Source organism: Microchirus variegatus (genome assembly GCF_963457635.1).
Source record: "Microchirus variegatus genome assembly, chromosome: 11".
Classification (NCBI taxonomy): Eukaryota; Metazoa; Chordata; class Actinopteri; order Pleuronectiformes; family Soleidae; genus Microchirus; species Microchirus variegatus.
The window spans coordinates 23,558,996-23,579,569 of record NC_139812.1 but is presented as its reverse complement, the minus strand read 5'-3'; the positions used below and the strand labels follow the sequence as shown (position 1 = coordinate 23,579,569).

The following is a 20,574-nucleotide window of genomic DNA, read 5'->3' as shown; positions in this document are numbered from 1 at the left end:
TGCAGCTCACGTAGCTAACTGGTAAACGGTCGCGGCACGCAAACAAGACGTCATGCGCGTCTATTTCCGGTCAGTCGCAATGGAAACCCGTCATGCGTTAACGCACGTTAACCTTTTGCACAGCACTGCTATCTATCTAGATTTGTGTGAAAATATGAGTGAAGATATCAGACAATTCTTTGAGTAAATTGAATTATTAGACGTCTTTAATACGTACGCCTCTCTCTTTTATCTCAGGAATAACCATCCCCACTCAGGACATCCTCTATAACGCCCTCGGCACTCTTATCAAAGAGCGCAAGATTTACCACACGGGTGAGGGCTACTTCATCGTGACGCCTCAAACCTACTTCATCACCAACAACGTGGTCCGAGAGAAGAACTGGTGGACCTCCGGCTCGGCGGATGAACCCCCGTCTCCTCCGCCCGTCACGTACCTGCTGAGCAACGACGCCTGCGACGAGAACGCTCAGTCGCTTCCAGAAGCTCACTGCAAGTCCTGCAGCTGCTTCAGTCCTCTCCAACGACCGGCTAACGTCACCTCCACGACTGTAACAGCCACCGTCCCTCCATCCTCCACCGTCCCAGACCAGCATTCTGTCTCAGTTTCCATCAGTGAGTGCACGGGTAAAAGCCTCAAGTGGCCCCGGACGTTGGATCACAAGCCTGCGGTGCAGCATCAGTCCACGTCCACGGCCGTAGACTGTCAGGCGAGTGAGATCAGCAAAAACACAGCTTCTACGAACGTTACAGGCCGCAAGGAAAAGGACAACAAACCAGGCAGGAAGTTCGGTCTTAGTTTGTTCAGGAGGAATGGAGGGAAAAAGGAGAAGCCGAAGAAAGAGTATGCGTCTTTCTCCGGCCAGTTTCCTCCAGAGGAGTGGCCGGTTCGAGACGAGGAGGACCTGAACAACTTACCTCGTGACCTGGAGCACGCCATCATCAAACGCATCAACCCCGAACTGACTGTTGACAATTTGACGCGCCACACGGTGCTAATGAAGAAGCTGGAGGAGCGCAGGGAGAGGGGGGTCGACAGAGTCGTGGAGAGGGGTCTCGATAAAGACGACAAGGGCGTGGATAAGGGGATGTCCACTGAGATCCTGGCGTTCTCAAAACCCCGGCATCATCACTCCTCCAGGGCAGGGAAAAGATCTGCTCTGAAGCCCTCGCGCAGCAAGAGGAGGGCGCATTCGTCCAGGGAGAAACAACGGGAAAGGGAGAAAGAGAGGGTGAAAAGTAAGGCTCCCATGTGTGCGGACAACTATCCAGAGGGCGAGGATTTGATCCCGACGAGGCTCAAAGTCGACGAACCGGATCAAGTGGAAGAAGGCGGCGCCGTGGAGGGGAAATCTCTTTATAAGAAACGCATTGAAAACCCTTTCCAGACTCAGCCGATCAAAGAGCCGGCCGATGGCGTCATTCCCGCCTCCGTCAACAGAGAGCAGCGGCGGCGCGAGGTGAAAGAGGGCACGGCTTCGGGGCCGAGCAGGAAAGAACGAGCAAATCACCGCTCGAAATCATGGGACCCGCATCGGGCCAAGACGAATACCACAGATGGAGAGCAGGCGGGGAAATCCCCGACATCTGATAACAGGTACGACTGCGAGCACGAGAAAGACTTAGCTGCAGACTCGAAGCTCAACAGAGAGCTCCCGTTGGACTACAGCTCGTCCTACCCAAAGAGCAGCACTCTGCGGATAGAGGACAAAGTCCGACATCAGAGGGAAGGCAACGGCAAGAAGAGCTGGGACAGAGAAGGCAGAAATGCACCTTTTCAGGAGGTAGAGCACAACAGTGTACCAGATCACATCCAGACCACAGATGACGGCCCTGCTCGGGCTCTGCAATACTCAAATACTAATGCGATTCTCCCTACGCTTCCCAGTGAGCCTGTGGTTAACCACTCATACGACACAGCTTCGCCCTGGGCCAAGCCCTCTCTGCAACGGAAGCACTCCCTCAGACTCTCCAACCCACAAAGGGATGATCCACAGAGGCCTGGTGAGCTCTTTACACATCCCTGTGACACTAGAGCCACCCAGGAACAGCAGGAGATCAGACCGCTCGCTGTCAACAACAAAGCCCAAAGGGCCTCGAGCCAGGGAGAGAGGCCCGAGCTGATAACTGACAGAACTCCCTCAGTAACAGACACGGACGGCTTAATAGAAGACGACTACAGACTGTATCAGAGAGCAGACGAGCAGGAGGACGAGGACGCCTGCAGCTCCTTGTGTCTGAACGAGGAGGAGGAGATCTGCGCGAGTGTAGCGGACTACCATACCCACCAGGTGGTTTACCACAACCGTGAGTCTGACCTGCAATATCAGGGAAGCCACGGTCACTTTTACAAGTCAAGCTTTAACCAACCTCAAGATTCCACGGACAGAAACTTTAAAGATCTGATTCCTGCTGCAACTTTAGTTTCCCTCGGCCCGACTAGACCCAGGGAGACCAGCTGGAGATCTAGATCTTCAGGGACCCGGACTGAATCCGGCCCCAGGCAGGGCACGTCAATCCAAGGAGAAAGAACTAGCGACATCAACCTTGATCTGGATTGTCCAGAACCGCCTGAGGTCGCAGACAGTAGCATCTTCGACTACTGCCAGACCAGTGAGATCGAGTCGGACACGGAGACCGTCCGTAAGTCGGCCGACGAGGGTGACGGCGAATCCGCTCACTGGGCGGCGGAGGTGGAGGACGTGCAGGAGGACGAGTTTGACGAGCAGGCTCTTCTGCCTAAGACTCGCCGAGCTGCTCTGGGAAACCCCGGCGGAGCCAGAAGGCCAGAGATCGGAGAAGCGGTGGAAATGGGGGAAAACCAGAGCATCACTGGAGACAGTGGTATAGATTCTCCTCGGTGAGTGCATCTCCTTTATGGTCGCTCGTATTCGCTGTTATGAGATACGGTAATGTTTCATTATCGCTCGCCGGTGTCTCGTTACAGCCGTTGAAAGAACTGAAAATGTAGACGGCTACTGCAGTCTGATGAAAAGATGTTATGTAGGGGGAAAAATCAGGTTTTTTCAAGTGTGGTTATATGAGGTAATGATAGATTGTCAACACTGACTTTGTGCAGGGTGGGACCAGGATGCTCTCAAAACAGATTTTTGCAAATCTACTCCATTTTCTAAAGTGACTTGATCTAAAATCATTTACTTAAGTCATCTACAATATCTAAATGACATGATTGCCTTTTCTCATGGCACGCAGGAGTTGTTAATCCAATGTTTTGTCTTCCACAAGCTTAAAAACGCTGATTTTCTCTGTGGAATTTGGTGTTGCAGAGTGATTTATTTACAAATTTCCATTTCCAGACGGAAAAGGCTGTCTCATGGTGAGATATACCGTAGAGGCAAACACGTCGTAGGCTCGTAGACAGGTGTTGATTTTATTCAGTGAGACTTTTGTTACGTGGTACAAATCTGTTAGATGAATGTCGGTGTTGTTTGTGCAAATTGCATAAACTGAAATCTGTGTTAAAGGGGACAAAATCAACTTTTTAATCATGTAAATCACGTGTCAAACTCGAGACCCGGGGGCCAGATGTGGCCCGCCACGTCATTTTATGTGGCCCGTAAGTGATTAATTGGTCTTAAAAATCTGTTTTAAAATAGGTCTATGCTGCTTTAAGGCGTGCGCTGACCATAAACTACATTTCCCACAATGCATGGCGATTGTGGTACCCGCAAAGTGACGGCACTGCCACTCGATCGCATTGTATCATTGTATATGCATGGGTGAAATTGAATAAATACAGAAAGTCATTTAGCAATATGCTACGGAGCAGTTACCTTTATTTTACGTTATATTTGGTTACATTTAGTAACATTTATTCTGTATGACAGTTACATCTGGCCCTTTGAGGGTCACCATTATGCTGATGTGGCCCTCAGTGAAAATGAGTTTGACAGCCCTGATGTAAATCCTTATATTTGGGACTCTGGAGGCCCTATCAGTCGGCAAAGTGTGAAAAAAGATGACTCACTCATGTTTTTGTGGTTCTCCTCAGTCTAAGCACAGGAGATAAAACATGTGATGTTACCTCCGCGCTCATTGGGACGTCACAATGCGCTAAATTCCTGGAATTGTTGTCTCACGGAGCTCCGCTTTGTCCGTAAAAAACATGCGAGCGTGCTTGCGAGGGCAACAGTATCCGAACACCAGAAGTCCGCGAAAAGTTCTATATTTGGCTCCACAGTGCAGCACAGAGTTCTACACAAACTTCCAGCCTCAGAGGATTTATCTGTCCAGTGGATACATGTTATATTTGATGGCAATGTGCCTGCTAGAGCCTGCAAATGATCACTTTTCCAAATGCTACCTGCTGTTAGCTCCCAGTAGCCTCTGTGGCTGATGTCATTTACTGTTCCTTCATTTTAAGGTGGACACTTTAAGGTGGACCTAAAGAGATACCACTAAACAGAGCGTTGTGAACAGGGCTGTTTTTGCAGAGTGATTGAACTGCTGTGGTGCTTCATCCTTAAGGTATTTTTGACCAAAGCAAGTCACAGACGTTCATTAGGACACCAGGGAACTAGGTTAACTTGGAGAAATAGGGTATAATATGTCCCCTTTAATAATGTGTTTATACCTCACACAAACCACACTTCAAACAAACTGAGCTATGCCTTTAATTCCTTCGCCCAGATGCACATTCTTTAAGGTTTTTACGCCTTAGAGCTGAGCTCACTCCCGACTTCTCCCCCGTCCTGGAGCAGCGTTCAGATAGTCTGTCGAATCAGTGAAAATAAACAGAAATATTGAGGTTAGTTAACCTGCAGGTTACATGTCTGTGGTTTACCTTACTCACAGTCTCATGTTTTTCCCCCCCCCTTTTAAAGCAAATTGCAATAAAGCTGAACAAACACCTCGCGGCCAATTATAGCGTCCAGTATTTGGACATCGGGGAGTCATTTATATAATTGTGCGTAATTGCTGCGCACCACTTGAATTCTTGTGTCATTATCGAAGAGGAAGAAAAGGACTTATATGATGCCGCTGAACTTGCGGTGCACTCGGATGGTGGAGTGCGCGAACGCGTCACCGTGTTCGAATGTCAAATTAATGCCCTGCAAATTCTTGTGCCCTCCCCTCCCCTCCCCTCTCACCTCCCCCCTCCTCCTCAACAGGACCCGGGTCAGTCTGGCCTCCAGCAACACGGTCATCCTGGAGGGTCTGAAGAGGAGAGGCTTCTTACAAAACCTGGAGAAACTGCACTCGAAGAGCAGCACCATTCGACCGCAGAGCTCGCTGCTGCAGCTCACGCCCGTCATGAACGTATAGCAGCAGAGCAAACAAAAAAAAAAAGGACGAAACCACGCGCTTGAATCTTCACTTCTATGCAGTACAAACCTCTACGTTACGGGGCTCTGTGTACAGATGTACAGTACATATACATATATGTATATATATATATATATTGTCATTGTAAATACATTTTAAGTCAGTATACAAATGATTTATCTATCCATGCATTACGTTGCGTGTTGTTTTAAATGTGTGGTGTATCAGCAGGATTTGTGTCCCAACTTGTAGTATTTACCACAGAACTGTGTATTATTATTATTATTATTAGCCAATGTGTCAGTGCTGTTACTTCAGCGTTTAGTAATGGCACATGTTGACTTCAGAATGCAATATTGATGTTCCAAGATACCTTTGTATACTTAATCCACCTGTAGGATTCGCCTTTGTTATTGTACCTTGAGGACATCCCTTAATACAACAAATGGATTTAATTAAAAGAAATATGTGTAAAGCTTTAGCCACTTCTGGAATTGTTTCTGTTGATTTGACTGGTCTGTGTGTGTGTGTGTGTGTGTGTGTGTGCCGAGAACCATCTGAGTCTGCTTAAATCTACAATACTATGTGCTTTTTTTTTTTGCTCCATATTGCTCGATTTAAGCTGAAAACCCAAGTTTTTATACTGCTCATTCTCCCACACCAAAGTCCTAAGAGAAAGTCTGCTCATGGGGGGCAAACAGAAGCTGCTTGGTCTCCTGCTGCCAAGGTTGTGTTTTGGTTTGATGGAAGGAGCAGTGGATCGATAACTCATGTGAGTACGCAAAGCAACTTCAGTTTCTTGTCAAATGTCTCAGCGAGATCGAGCAACAAATGCTCGATAAACTTGATCGGGTGTAGTTTATTCCGATTAGCGGCTAACATGTGTTTTTCCCTTGTGCCCCCACTGACAGAGTCCGGCTGGTTCACAGAGCAGTTGGACCAGTTTATATGTAAGTCCTCACACAAACCACACTTGGGGGCGGGAAAAAAAACTGAACTATCCCTTTAAAAAAAAAAACAGGGACATGTTAAAGTCTGAGCCATAACGTAAACCAGACATGGCTGAGGGCCTGAAGAACCTGTATTATCTCTGAAGGTTGTGAAGTGACAGATGATCCCGACCTTCAGCGTCTACCCCGACAGACAACTTTGAGCCTGACCTCCCGTTGTAAAGGAATGTAAACTAGTATCGTGTCTCAGTGTGGGAAAACAGGTACTTCCATGACATGTTTGAACGGCCATTTTTTAAAAAGCGCTTCCCCCCCTCATTTAAGGAGGTAAAATAGCTGCTGGTTAAATACCACTTTAATTCTCCATTAAAGTTGATGCAAACATTAAAAAAAATCCATGTAAATGTCACTTCTTAGCCCAAGGTGTGGAATTAACCAAGCAACAAAGTACTCTTGTTGCTGTTGTAAACTTTTAAGGGTACAGTGACACCTTGTGGACACACTTTGGAAGTGCATGTTGCATTAATGCACAGTTCATTCTCAATTATCTGAATCAGGGGTCTCAATTGCATGTGGCCCACCAATTACTATCAACTTATGAGTTTAGATTAATCGTTTACTAAATTATTTGTCAACTATTTTGATCATTGATTCATCGGTTTGAAGCTTTTTTCATGATTAAAACAAGATTTATGATTTTTTTAGCTTCTTAAATGTGAATATTTTCCTTTTTTCTTTGCTCCACATAACAAATAAATCATTAAGACTGAATCATTGTTGTTTGTGGACAAAACAAAACATTGGAGAACATCGTCATTTCCAGGTTTGACAAACCTAGAAAATAATCAGCAGATTTTTTTGATTAGGAAAATAATCATTAGTTGCAGCTCTAAATTAGTTATTCTGTATGTCATAAATATTTTAGTTTATATTGTCAACTTTTTTTTCCGTTCCATATCAAAACAATCACGTTGAATGTGAAATATCATAAATATTATTTCCATGGCCCTTTTTTGACTTCATCAGCCCCTAACTGACCAAACCAGACACTCCGTGGCCCCCAGGTCATTGGAGTTTAAGACTCCTGACCTAAATATTCTGCGAGTCCTTTTCGCACATGAACGCCATTGTCCGGACAACGCAAGAGAGTCAACAACCTTTATTTATCCATACATGTGCCACTCAGAAATAAGGAGAAAAAAAAAGGTGTTACATCATTTGCCCTTAAAGAGAAGCCTATATGGATAATTTACAATTTTTTTCTCTCTACAATGAGGCCATTGACAAAAATGAACAGTGGGGGGGATAAAGACAATATGGTCGTAACAGTGTAAACACATGGTAATATACACGAAAGCAAAAGGTATCAGTGACATCAAATAAAATGTAGGGTAAGTTAGTATGAACAAAAAATAAAAACAAAACAAAACAAAAAGAAAAAAAGACTCCTGAAAAAACCCTAACTCTTTTTACTGAAATTACAGCTCAGCATACATTTCTACATCGCATGCAATAAGGCACCTATCTAACACAAGGAAGAAAACTATGCTACAGTTTGAAGCACAATTGTTATCCAAATAAGAATATTGCTCACTATAATGTTCACTCCCATAAAAGTTGTATATCTCTCATTCCCTTTCATAGAACCCAAGCCATATCTAAAAAAATACATCAGTTTGTAAAAGATATTTTACACAGAAGAGTAAATAGAGCGCAATCCATCGGAATTTGAAAAAAATCTTGTAAAAGTGAGATTTCCATGTATTGTAATTTTTTTTTTTTTTAGTATACACAAACTTTGACCAACTTTGTGACAGTCTGCAGATCATATCAACATTACCTATATTCTGTACACAGGTCTTTGAATTAGTCTCCAAGGAAATAAAGTGTGATGTTGCATTTGTTTTTAGTTACATTTGGTGCTGGGGTACAGAAGAAACTACACAGTAAATAATCAGGACACAGGCCATGTTGTAATATGCTACCCAGAAAGTTGTTTTTATTTCTATAAGCATTTTTTTATGGCTAAATCGCATACCATTGTAGAATCAGTGTGTCAGCCAGTATTTCTCTCTGTTCAGTCTATGCAGCAGTGCTAACACACAGTAGACATAAATATACAAGACAGCTCGCTTCTTTTTCCGGTGGAGCCCGAATTTTGAGAACAAACTGCATGAAAACACCTGCAACATGTTCACCCTCCAACACTTAAAACAAATTAAAGTCATTAAAGGAAAGAAGAAAAAAAAAAGGTGGAGACAAAGTGGGTCTTACTATCAAAAATGTTATCTTTTGGAACAGCACACTAGTCACCTATACATATACATATAAAAGGAAATCGGTAAGTATTTACATTGGATTTTCAATTGTTGCTTCACATGTGAGTGAAAAAGAAACAAGCATTATTATTTTTTTTAAGTCAGGTTAATTCGTGTTCACCAGTCGCGTTGGTATCGTTGAATAACGTTGCAGCTGAAAAGCATGTGTGGCCACCTGAACGTACATAAACTGAATTATATCAAAAAAAGACCAGCCAGAAGGTGAAGCATATTATCCCCAAGTAACAATTATATCATGTTGATCTTCAAATATTTTTTTTTTCTTTTTAAAAGTGTTATCAAACAAGAAGAGATGCTCCTTCACACTATTGTTATATGCCCAGAGTCTCAGGTTCAGCTCTGACTCACAGGTTACATAGTCTTTCGGAACAAGCGGTTTCCTTTTGAAGTCTTTTGGAATTTATTTTGCAACTGCTCCACGCGTGTGCTGACCCGACAACTTTAGTCTGTAGAAGTTGGCCTGATGCGGTGCCGTGATATCTTTGATGAGACCATTGGTAGAAGACAGAGCGGGTGTAGTGGTGTGCATGGGGATGGGACAACATCTGAGGGTCGGAAAGGGGTGTTCACTGATCAACATGGATCCTATGATGTCTGGAGAGGGAGGATGAATGGTTAAAGCCCTTTCCGCACTGAGAGCACCTGTAAGGTTTTTCAGAGGGCAGGATGCGCTGTTTGGGGAAAGCGTTGTTTGGGAAGGGCTTCCCTGTGGGGATCGTGGTGTACTGCTGCGGTTGTGATTGTGGTGGCGGTTGCTGCTGCTGCTGTTGCTGTTGTTGCTGCTGCTGTTTGTTATCCAGGTGGACTCTCTGGTGCCTTGCGAGGGAGGAGGAGTGATTGAATCTTTTACCACAGTGAGCACAGGTGTAACTCTTTCCCTCAGAGTGGACTCTTTGGTGCCGAGACAGGGAGGAGGAATGATTGAAACCTTTGTCACAGTGGTGGCACATGTAGGGCTTGTCTCCTTGCTGGTGTACCCTCTGTTTCGGGGGAGTGCCGTACGACATTGGCTTCCCAGGCTGAGGTGGTGAAAACACCGGGTTCTGCAGGTGGGTCTTGTGGTGGCGAGAGAGAGAGGAGGAGTGATTGAAGCCCTTGTTGCAATGCCTGCAGGTGTAGGGCTTTCCTCCAGCATGAACTTGCTGGTGCTTCTTAAGGTGACGCTTGCGGACAAAGCTCTTCCTACACATGTTGCATTTGTATGGCTTCTCACCCGAGTGGACCCTCTGGTGCTCTCTCAGAGTAGCAGCAGCTGCAAAACACTTTCCACACTGTGCGCAGCGGTGGGGTTTGTCTCCTCCGAGCACAACTGTGGCGTGGGACTTCTGGTGCTGCTTCAGGTTGGAAGTTGTGGCAAAGCCTTTGCCACATTGGCCACAAGTATATGGCTTCTCTCGTGCATGGACCTCCTGGTGCTTTTTCAGATGTCTTCTGCGAACAAAGCTCTTCCTACACTGGGTGCACTTGTAGGGCTTGTCCTCTGAATGCATCTTCATATGCTCTCTCAGGGTGATGGCAGCGGCAAAGCTCTTGCCACACTCTGAGCATCTGTGGGGTTTGTCTGGTAAATGAATCATCTGATGACCCTTGAGGCTGAAGGCGTCAATAACATCTTTGCCCATAATCTCAACACCAGGAGGAACATAGGGTTTTTCTTTCATATGAATCTTCATGTGCTGTTTAAGACTGGCTTCCACAGCAAAGCTCTCACCACAGTGGACACAGATATAAGGATTTAAATCCTTGTGGATCTCAAAATGTTGATGAAGGTCAGCTATGCTGCCAAATATCTCCCCACACTCGTTGCACTGGAGGCCATGGGCTTCATGTATGATTACTCCATTCTCCGACTCCACCGTCAACTCGCCACCATGGTCAGATTCCACTTTGACCACATGCTCGCTTTCCGTCTTAAGCAGCACCTCTCCCAACAGAGCCTCACTTCCTGTCGTCTTGATTTCTGCTGCCGTGAAACAGTGCATCTCACCATGCTCTACTTTGATGTAATCATGGTCTGTCTCGGCAACTATTGCTTCAACACATGCTACTGTACCAAGGTCTGTCCCCAGCCCCTGAATCTTTAAGTCTGAGCCGTGGATCTCGAGCTCTAATCCACGCTTTTCCTCAGTCATGATCTCCGTTTCTGCTCCATAGTGAAGGTCGACATGGCTGTGGGCTATGACACACTCCGACCCAAGTGTGTCAAGGCCGGGTGTGTCACATTCAGTCTCTGACTCGGCCATGAGAACACACTCCAACCCCACGACCTCCGTTTTCTTGCCGGGCGATTACTCTCCAAAGAATCGGGTGTATATGGATTGTTTGTGTCTGGTGGAGCGTTGGTACACGTATTAGAGATCAGACCTGCAAACGTAGAACAAAGGGAGAAAAAAAATCACCAAAAATTGTATTTCATGTAATATTTTAGCCTATTTGACTAAACTGAAGAAAGACATCATCCAGAGAAACTAGAAGGCTAACCATGAAATTGCAGAAAAATGTAGATTAAAGTAATAAAGAGTAGTAGATGAAAGGTTTACATTATACGAAAGGGGTTGACAAGCTTTGAACTAAAACGCTGAAGGACTTTGAAATGTGTTCTAGAACAATGCTGCCAACAGCAATAGTTAACAGTTGGTTTTGTACTAGATGGCATTTGGTGAAACACAAATGTTTAAGAAATGTACGTTTCTGGATTACTTGTCGCAAATGAATAAAGAAACCAGAAAAGTTAGTTGTGTGGACCAAACTTAACATTTAATGTTGCAATTACTTTGTGGTTTACAGAACAGCAATCAACATTTTCACCACTTTATGGACTACCAAGATAAACAATGGGCAGCTTTATTGATAATGAAAATATTCATTGGTTGCAGTCCTACTGTATATCCACTGTCCTGTAATGGTTTGATCTAAAACAGCTGGGTCTGCTGCAATAAACATGGAAAACTGTAGTGCAAGTGAGTGATGCATTCTCCCTAAAAAATAAAACTGTTTGCCTGACGGGTTGAAATTCACACTTCACATCTCATCTAATGCTAACATGCAATAATATTTAGCAAGCTATGCGATTTGTGTTAGCTTCGTTAGCGCTTAAAACGAGCTCCACTCCACAAGCTATCAGAATTTTTAACTACGTAAGCAGACCACATCTATGGCAAGATCACACTATCAACCTTGAGCCCCGATCCAATACCAACTGGCTCATAAAATGCGCTTTATTGTAGTCCCGTGTGCTTCCCTAATTAAATGTATTCGACACGTTTAAATGCGTTTACAAAGTCAGGGTTTTGGCATAACATTGGACTGCTGCTAGCCCCTATAATAGCTACAAATAGCCTTCGTAGCCGCTAGTTAGCTGGCTATGGTGGATGGGAGAACTGGTTAACGACACAACAGCATTGTGTTAGCCGCTAATGTTCACCATATAGCCAGCTAACTAGCTTAATAGCAAAAAGCAGCAGGCGAATAATTACCTAGAATCTTAAAACAGATACTTACATTAAACGGGAGCGAACGACTTAAACACATATTTCGGTTTCATTTGTGGAACTGTTGTCGACGCGGAAATTCGCTCTGCGCGAGTATTAACAGGCCATCTTGTGCCACACCAGCACCTCCAGCTAGCCAAGATTACATGCTCGCCTAAGATGGCTGCCAACAGCTAACGTTAGCCTAATTAGCTTCCGCCCTTCATAACATACTGGATTGAAGCTGCCCAAGAAGTAATATCGGGATGAATTGAAAACACACAGTTTGGGCAACTACTGCGTATTACTAGGTTATCGTGACAACCTTAAAGCCACAGTTCGACATGTAAGACAACAGATGGAGGCTAGTGCGAGCGCGCTATGCGCCACAGTGCGATTACTACCAGAAGCGGGCTAGCTAAAACAAAGATGGCTAACTATCAGGGGCGATGAATGCTGAACGAAAAGCCCGGGAACGAATGCATCTTACTTACTGTCGCACCAACGTGACCAAACCTGCCGGCACGTATATTTCACACACGTAAACCAAGCGTATAACCACCAGACAGGCGACTTTAATAGCATGCAGAGAGCGATGGTGACTCTTGGCTACAGTCTGAGCTAAAACTGCCCTCACTGCGGCAGCGCCAAAGGACCGCACAGACGACTGCAATGGCGGCCTTGTCGAGGCTAACGGCAGCTATCGGAGCGGAGGACACACTTAGCGTGCTGGCTACATAGCCATGATGCCAAGCTAATGAAGCAGCTAATGCAGTTTGCTAGCAGCAGGCTACAGCCTGTCGTGTAGTGTAGTTCGGTACCAGCCTGTGGCTTGTTCAACACTGGAGCGGAAGCGTTGCTGTAAACCGCCCATCCAACCATGTTTAAGCCAGGTTTTGTCTGCAGAGACAAAGTGGTACGTTGCTATCGGACACACGGGTGGGTCTTTATTTATTTATTTTTCTGAAGAACAAAAGTACATAGAAGACCTGGTATAACTTCTCATCTTAGAAACGTTCTGTCGCCTGCCTTTTCCCCAGCAGGGCATATCGAGCTAAGGCCTGTATTTTCCCCCTCTACACTACAAAGTTCGCTAGTTATGACAAAAGGAAACGCAAAACTCACAGCCCATATGCCAACTATTATAGTTAACAATCACGGAGATCGCGGTCTCCCAGAGACTCTGTCCGTCCCGGCGCCGCTGCTGTTCATAATAGCGCAAAGTTGATTAAAAATAACCACGAGAGAATATCGCCTAAATATACACAATCGCTGCATGCACACACACCCACCTTTGAGTATTTGTACTTTCTGAGAGCTGAGGAGAGAAAAAAAGGGGTAGAAGAGTCCTTTGGATGCTTCAAACTCCGGGGCTGAGGAGAGGTTTTTGCAGGCTGCTGTTGTGTGTGTGTATATGTGTGTGTGTGCCTCGTCAAACTGCTGTGTGTGAGTGTGTGTGTATGTCTTCCTCTCTCTCTCTCACTGTCTGTGGCGCCACTGCTCATCTGGCGCCAACGTTGGACGACCAACGCACTTTACCGACATCAATCCGTCACTTCACTGTAACAAGACGACCACTAGCACCCCCTGCTGTCCGGGAGGCGTGCTGTAATTAACCACATCACAAGGAAAGAAACTCTTGGGTATTTTTCCATGAGAAATGTTAATCTGAGACACATGGAGTTGGATTTGTCTTTGTCTTTATTATTCAATCATAAAAAGGTCGCTCCAATCAAAATGAATATTTTCAATGAAAAAAAATTGAGTGTTCAAATAGATTTTTTTGAGTCTCAAATATTTTTTTTTTGTATTCAAAAACTTTTTTCTTTAAAGTGAACGTTTTTTTTATTGAAAATTAATATTTTGATTGAGTAATATGCAAATCTAACTCCATAGAGACACAGGTCTTTGTTCTGAAGACAATCACTTTAAAGCAGCATTCTAAAGTGCTCTTACTCAGAAGTGGCAAATAATGGATTACATTTACTCACGTTACCTTAATTAAGTAGGTTTTTTGTGTACTTGTATTTTTTAAGTACATTTTTAGACCAGTATTTTGACTTGTACTTAAGTAAAGACATTACACTACAATGTAGATATATATAAAAAATAGTCCTTTGGATACAGGGTATTAAACTAAGCACTCCATAAATATTTACAAAGGAACACTTAAAATAATAAATAATAATGATGTCATTTAAATGTTGACATCTCGTACCTCAATTCTCCTAAAGCAGAACTTCCCAGAGTTCAGAGGTTTGAAGTAAACAGAAACTGATAAAACACATGTCATTAAATGTTAAAAACAAAGTTTAAAGTTGTTTCTTAATAAGATATCACTGAGGCCCATTTGCAATACCCCTAATGGCCACTAGTCGGCCACCCTTTGGGAATTAAACAGTCATTTAATCATAATGCATTATTAAAGTGCACAGATCAAAACAAGTCAAAGGCAAATTACAGCCATTTTTGACAATTTCACCAATAAATGTGAACACTGAGGGGGGAAACAATAATAATTAAATTAAATTAAAATAAATAAAATTAAATTAAATTAAAAAATAAATGAATAAATTGTAATGTAAGGTGTTGAGCCACTACAAGCGACCAGAACAACTCGGTACGGTACACAGTAACAATTGTGCTGTTTTGGGGGAAATTATGTTATTATTACACGTCTATAAAAATGCCATAAGCATTCAAATAGTTTCAAATATATCTTCTTTTTTTAAGTACATGACAAGTTCAACAACATGTGCAGATAATGGAATTAATTCCCTTTTTGTAGTATTTTCAACAATATCACACATAAAAAAAGTACTATACTGGTACAATACTGATAATGATTGTCATAGTATCCTAATAGCAAGCATACGACATAATTACCCAATAAAATACTACAATACGTTAACATTCAAACTGGATGAAGTTCTAGGTAGTACTCATATTTTCATAGACAGTACTCAGAAGGTATTTTGACTTTTTTGCAGTAAAGATTTTGTTCCACAAGGTGATGCTGTTAAACCATGAATACTCTGGAGATGGACCTACATCTACCTATAAAGTATAGACAGTATAGATATTCAACTTTGGTAGTTAGTTTCAACTCCTCCTCTCTATTGTTACAGTCCATTTTCCTTCAGTGAGTACATAGTAACACCCATCTGCTGCTTATTAAACGGCCCAACCTGGAATACTGGTTTTACAATGAGAGTCGACGACATAGCTAACATTCTGTCACACGCACAACGTCAGTCACACAGTTTCACTGAAGCTGTTCACTTCAGGAACTTGCTGTCTTTTTTACTGTTGTTCTGTTATTGTTTAAAAAAAAAATAGTCTGAGATTTTTTTTATTTCTTTCATCAAATCTGAGCATTTTATTTTTGGACTCCAGGTAAATAAAAAAAAGAAGAAGAAGATGTCCCACCCCAGCACTCTGGATTTGGACAGACACAGCAGCTTGGAGAAATCCCGCCGCTCCACCAGCCGCAGTCAGCCCAGGTCCCAGGCTAAGTATGGGGAAGTGCTGTGTGACTTCTGCACCACGAGGAAGCAGAAGGCAGAGAAGTCCTGCTTGGTGTGCCTGGCCTCCTACTGCGAGACTCACCTGCAGACTCACTACGACTATCCGGCCCTGATGAAGCACAAGCTGGTCAAAGCCACGGGCCAGATGAGAGAGAAGATCTGTGCACAGCACGACAAGCTGCTGGAGGCTTTCTGTCGTACCGATGAGACGTCGGTGTGTGTGCTGTGCATGATGGACGAGCACAAGCACCACGACATCGTCCCGGCCGGAACTGAGAGGACAGAGAAACAAGTGAGTGGTGAAAATGGAAACTTTTAGTCATTGAAATGTTACTAATCAAACAGTTGTTACTTAGGCATGAGCTGATACAGTATTCAGAGTTGGTATTGGTCTGATTCTGGTCAAAATCACCAGATGTGATATGGTTTAAGAACTGTAAATATCACATTAAAGCTTCACAAAGCACAGGCTGTAAGGACCGATATGTATGGCCATGCTGTGAGCACACTCTTAGAAATAAGGGTTCCAAAAGGGTCCTACAAGGGCTGAGGTTCTACCTGGAACCATTTACTTCTGAAAAACCCTTTCCTGAAGAAAGGGTTTTTCAAGGGTTCTTGGTAACACTAATGGTTCCAGTAAGAACCATTTTTATCCAGAGAACCCTTTCTGAATAAAGGGTTTTAAAAGTGTTCTTGGTGGAACCCTCCAAAAGTGTTCTTGGTGGAACCCTCCAAAAATTTCTAAGAGTGCAGAATGTGAGTGAGGAATGCTTGTTTACGTGGACTTATTTCAAAAGAACAACAACAAATGAGTGGAATTTTGTGAAAAAAGGCATTTCAAGCTGTAATATCGACATGATAATAGTGGTATGAAGCCATCTTTGGTGTTATTATCTCACAGATTTCACTTCTTTGCAGAAACAACTCGGCGTCACACTCCACAAATCCCAACAAAGGATCGACCAGAGAGTTAAAAAGTGGCAGGATCTTCGCCAAGCGGTGGAATCAGTCAAAGTAAGTTCAGAACAAGCGTCTACACTCTTGGAGATAAAAGGGCTAAGTAGAACCATATAAGGTTCTTCGGCTTGTCCTCATAGGAAAACCCTTTATTGGCTCCAGGTTCCACCTGGAACTTTTATTACCAAGGTTACCAAGAACCTTCGGCTTACCCTCATAGGAGAACCCTTTTGGAGGGTTCCACCAAGAACCCTTTTAAAACCCTTCATTCAGGAAAGGGGTTTTAAAGGGTTCTTTGGCTCAAAATGGGTCTTCCTGGAACCATAAGTGTTACCAAGTGTGTCCAAGAACCCTTGAAAAACCCTTGAGGTTCTACCTGGAACCTCAGCCCTTGTAGAAGGACCCTTTTGGAACCCTTATTTCTAAGAGTGTAGATCAGTGGTTCTCAAACTTTAAAGTACCACCATGAGGAAGCCTGTGCACCACAGTTTGAGAACCACGGTCCTCAACAAGTCCTTGTGGTTTGCTGTTTTTTGGAAACGTAACCCACCTCTTCACCGCCTCCACCATTCAGCACTCTGCTCAAACTGTCCTGGAGGAGAACGAGCGGATCTTCACTGAACTCCTGCTGTCCATGGAGAGGAAGTACAACGAGGTCAAGGAGATGATCCTCACCCACGAGAAGACCACCGTGACGCGGGCCGAGATACTGCTGGACCGTCTGGAGGAGGAGATCACGCTGCTGAGGAAGAAACACAACGACCTGGACAAGCTCTCGCACACCGACGACCACATACACTTTCTGCAGGTGAGACCAAATCTGTGGCTGACCTCAAACACCAGGGCTCTCCTCTCTGTCCTGTCCTCACCACTTTGGTGTTTGTTCACCCAGAGCTGGCAGTCCCTGTCAGGACCGTCAGGATACGAGGACCTCAACAACATCAGCGTCGCCCCCAATTACTCCTTCGAAGCTACCAAGAGAGCTATTTCTGCTCTGAAGGTGCAAGTGGAAGAAATCACCAAGACTGAGACGATCAAAATCGCAGGAGCAGGTTAAAAAAAAAAAAAAAAACACAACAAACTTTACTCCTTTCATTTCATGAAGCTTTGGTGTGGTGTGTTTTGTACAAATCAGCTTTGTTTCTCCGCAGTGAAGGACGTCTACATCACACAAGAGAGCGAGACAAAGACGAGGAGAGAATCGTTCGCGAAGGAAGAACCGAGGACGCGAGAGGAACCGAAGACGAGAGAGGACTTTTTAAAATGTGAGCCACTGCGTTTCTTTTCCTTTTGAAGTCGATCCTGTAGTGAACTTTTTAAAAACAAAAGGCCCTGGCCACCGCCGTGTGGTGAAACTATAGTGTCATGAAAGCTATGCTGCCTGCCCAACAGGTTTGGTGAAACTTAAACAAACACAGCTGTTCCTGCACGGCAGTTTCAAACCGCAGCATTAAGGATGACTGACTTTGTTGGATTAGACTCACAAATATTTAGTTTGGCAGTTTATATGTAACAGGATGATGTAAGAGAGTTGCTAAACAATGACATGGCACTTTTGCAGAAACTATTGTCTGTTGTCTAAATAAATTCCCAAATTGTGACACACAGGGATGAAATAATAACACGCTAAAGACCAGCGATCATCTTCTTTTTTTTTTCTTCATTGTTTTTAGACTCTTGTCAGTTGGTTCTGGACGTGAACAGCGTCCACCACAACCTTCACCTCTCTGAGGGGAACCGAACAGCCACCATGAAAAGTGAGCCCAAGAACTATCCGGATCACCAGGACCGATTCGACCACTGGCAGCAGGTGAGACGGTGACCTTTGACCTTTGAAGTTATTTCAGGGAAATTAATCCATGAAGTCATGTTTTAAAATCCCTCTCCTTTCTTTTTTAGAAGTTTATGAGGGTCCCAGTTGCTTTAGATTTATTACATAATGCACTTGTAATAATATGAATCCATTTGAATCCACACCAGGTGTTGTGCAAGGACAGCGTGGCGGGGTCTCGTTGTTACTGGGAGGTCGACTGGAGGGGAACAGAGATCGACGTGGCCGTCACCTACAGAGGGATCCGCCGTAAGGGAAACGGGAACGAATGCAGCCTGGGCTGGAACGACAAGTCCTGGAGTCTGTACTGCTCAGACTCCAGCTTCTCCTTCGTGCACAACAACAAGAGAAAAGAAATCCCCGTCCCGGCGTCCTCTCGCATCGGCGTCTACGTGGATCGTTCTGCGGGAACGCTGGCGTTTTACAGTGTCAGTGATGAGATGAAGCTCCTGCACAAGGTCCACACTGCATTCTCAGAGCCCATCTACCCTGCATTCAGTGTGTGGGGCTTTGGTACCACAGTCAGACTGTAGGCATAACCCAATTTACCCCAATGTACAAAAATGGTGTTTGATCAATTTCCCTATAAACCGTTAACTTTGTTATGAGTTTTCAATCCAATCAATAATGTTACTTTTTTTGGGATAATTAAAGGTGCATTATGTAATAAATCTAAATCAACTGGCCATAAAATCCTCCTAATATGTCACAGAGACTCAGGAATAATGTTCATATAACAAACTGATCTCACCAACAACAGTACAGACAAATATTTGCATTAAAAAAAATCTTTTACAGACTGCAAATCATGTTTATATTTTGAAACCATGTTTTTGCATGTGGCGCCACCTACCGCCGTCTACCAATCATTGCAGTCAGTAGAGTCTCAGCTGACGAGCAACCACGGGTTGCCAGTTACGCCAAAAAACGAAACCTAAAAGACCTCGGTATTGTGAATTTGAATGTAGTAACCGATTTTGCCCACATTCTTACATATGGCACCTTTAAGTGAAGAGTTTGTGTAAATAACGTATTCCATTTTTTTAAAATCACATTATGTTTTTTCCTTTTTTATTTGGAATATTTTACATTTTTATTGAGTTTAATGCATGTTTTATTCTATCCCCTCCAATTTAAATCTGAGCTGACCTTTTTGGTTTGAATCAGTGCCAGACAAAAAAAAAGTGCAAACAGCACCACACAGTGGATAACTGCAAAAGTGCACCACATGTCACAAATCCTTAGTTTTTTAATTCTCAGACGTAAATATCACACAGTCATTATTTGATTCTGATTATCTGATTTGTGCTGTACACTAAATTAAGGCATTCATTCAAGTCAATACATGTTTTTCCTGCATGCATTAAAAAAGCATGTTTCCCTGTACAGAACTCAGTACTCAGTGTGTATCTGTGGAAGATTGATAGCAGCAGCAGTTCATACAGTTTTCACATGAAATTATAGTGATTTAGACATTAGACAAGAATGTTTTACACATGCGGCCCCCCAATCGATTACATGTGGCCCCCCACTTAATATCATGTTATGTAATGACAACTTCACCATCTTTGTAGCTGAGGCACAGCTGCCAGCGAGGTGTTAGAATATAATATATGTTTGCTAGCAATGTTTTTTATAACAGTAATAATAAGACATTTGGTCATAATTATCTCATTATTAAATGTATCATACAACAATTAACATATATAAATACGCTTGTTAGGGCCCGAGCCACGAATGGCAGTGGCCCCCGAAACGGCTCCTGGAAGGAATTTTAATGACATGTGTCCACACTATTATTTATGTAATTTAAAATAAATGTCTGTTTTTGATATTAATACATTAATTTTGCAACATAAATAGTATTACTAAGCATATGTGTGATATTGTGAACAGTTGTTCCCCCCCCCCCCACTTTTTGTTCTCTAGGCCGGCCCCCTCTTGACCACAATAATACATCCATGATTGGCCCCCAGGTCATTTGAGATTGACACCCCTGCTTTAGAATGATGATTGCGTTACTGTACATTCATCTCCAGGGGGCAGTACACACACACACATGCACGCGCAAACACACACGCGCGCTTACACACACTACGAGAAGAAAACCACAGAAGAGATGAGGCGTTTGATTATTTGTACCATGCACACCGGCGGCACAGTACATCTCCTCGTAGACACACCGTTCTAATTTCCAAATGTTCACAAATCATT

General features: G+C 43.6%; 3 protein-coding genes across 3 annotated transcripts in view; 2 read left to right on the top strand and 1 right to left on the bottom strand.

Moving 5' to 3' along the window:
• Positions 1 to 5,349, top strand: part of stox1 (storkhead box 1) — a gene marked incomplete at its 5' end in the record, with an annotated part of 31,802 nt that extends 26,453 nt beyond the window's left edge. The window contains 2 exons of the mRNA XM_083897446.1: positions 238 to 2,860; positions 5,133 to 5,349. Of these exons, the coding sequence (XP_083753572.1) occupies positions 238 to 2,860; positions 5,133 to 5,286 (2,777 nt within the window). The 3' untranslated portion in view covers positions 5,287 to 5,349. The remainder of the gene's footprint in view (positions 1 to 237; positions 2,861 to 5,132) is intronic.
• A 2,099-nt stretch (positions 5,350 to 7,448) lies between these two features.
• Positions 7,449 to 13,476, bottom strand: LOC310933733 (uncharacterized protein). Its single transcript, XM_083897284.1, has 2 exons — positions 13,338 to 13,476; positions 7,449 to 10,939 (listed from the first exon to the last, which is right to left on the bottom strand). The coding sequence occupies exon 2, from the start codon at positions 10,816 to 10,818 to the stop codon at positions 9,142 to 9,144; it is 1,677 nt and encodes a 558-aa protein (XP_083753410.1). The 5' UTR covers positions 10,819 to 10,939; positions 13,338 to 13,476; the 3' UTR covers positions 7,449 to 9,141.
• Positions 13,477 to 15,465: 1,989 nt separating this feature from the next.
• ftr14l (finTRIM family, member 14-like) lies at positions 15,466 to 18,893 on the top strand (the record flags this gene model as incomplete). The annotated part of the gene is made up of 7 exons (XM_083897859.1): positions 15,466 to 15,864; positions 16,491 to 16,586; positions 17,104 to 17,337; positions 17,422 to 17,581; positions 17,681 to 17,794; positions 18,203 to 18,339; positions 18,510 to 18,893. The coding sequence occupies 7 exons, from the start codon at positions 15,466 to 15,468 to the stop codon at positions 18,891 to 18,893; spliced, it is 1,524 nt and encodes a 507-aa protein (XP_083753985.1).
• Between the last annotated feature and the right edge of the window lie 1,681 nt (positions 18,894 to 20,574).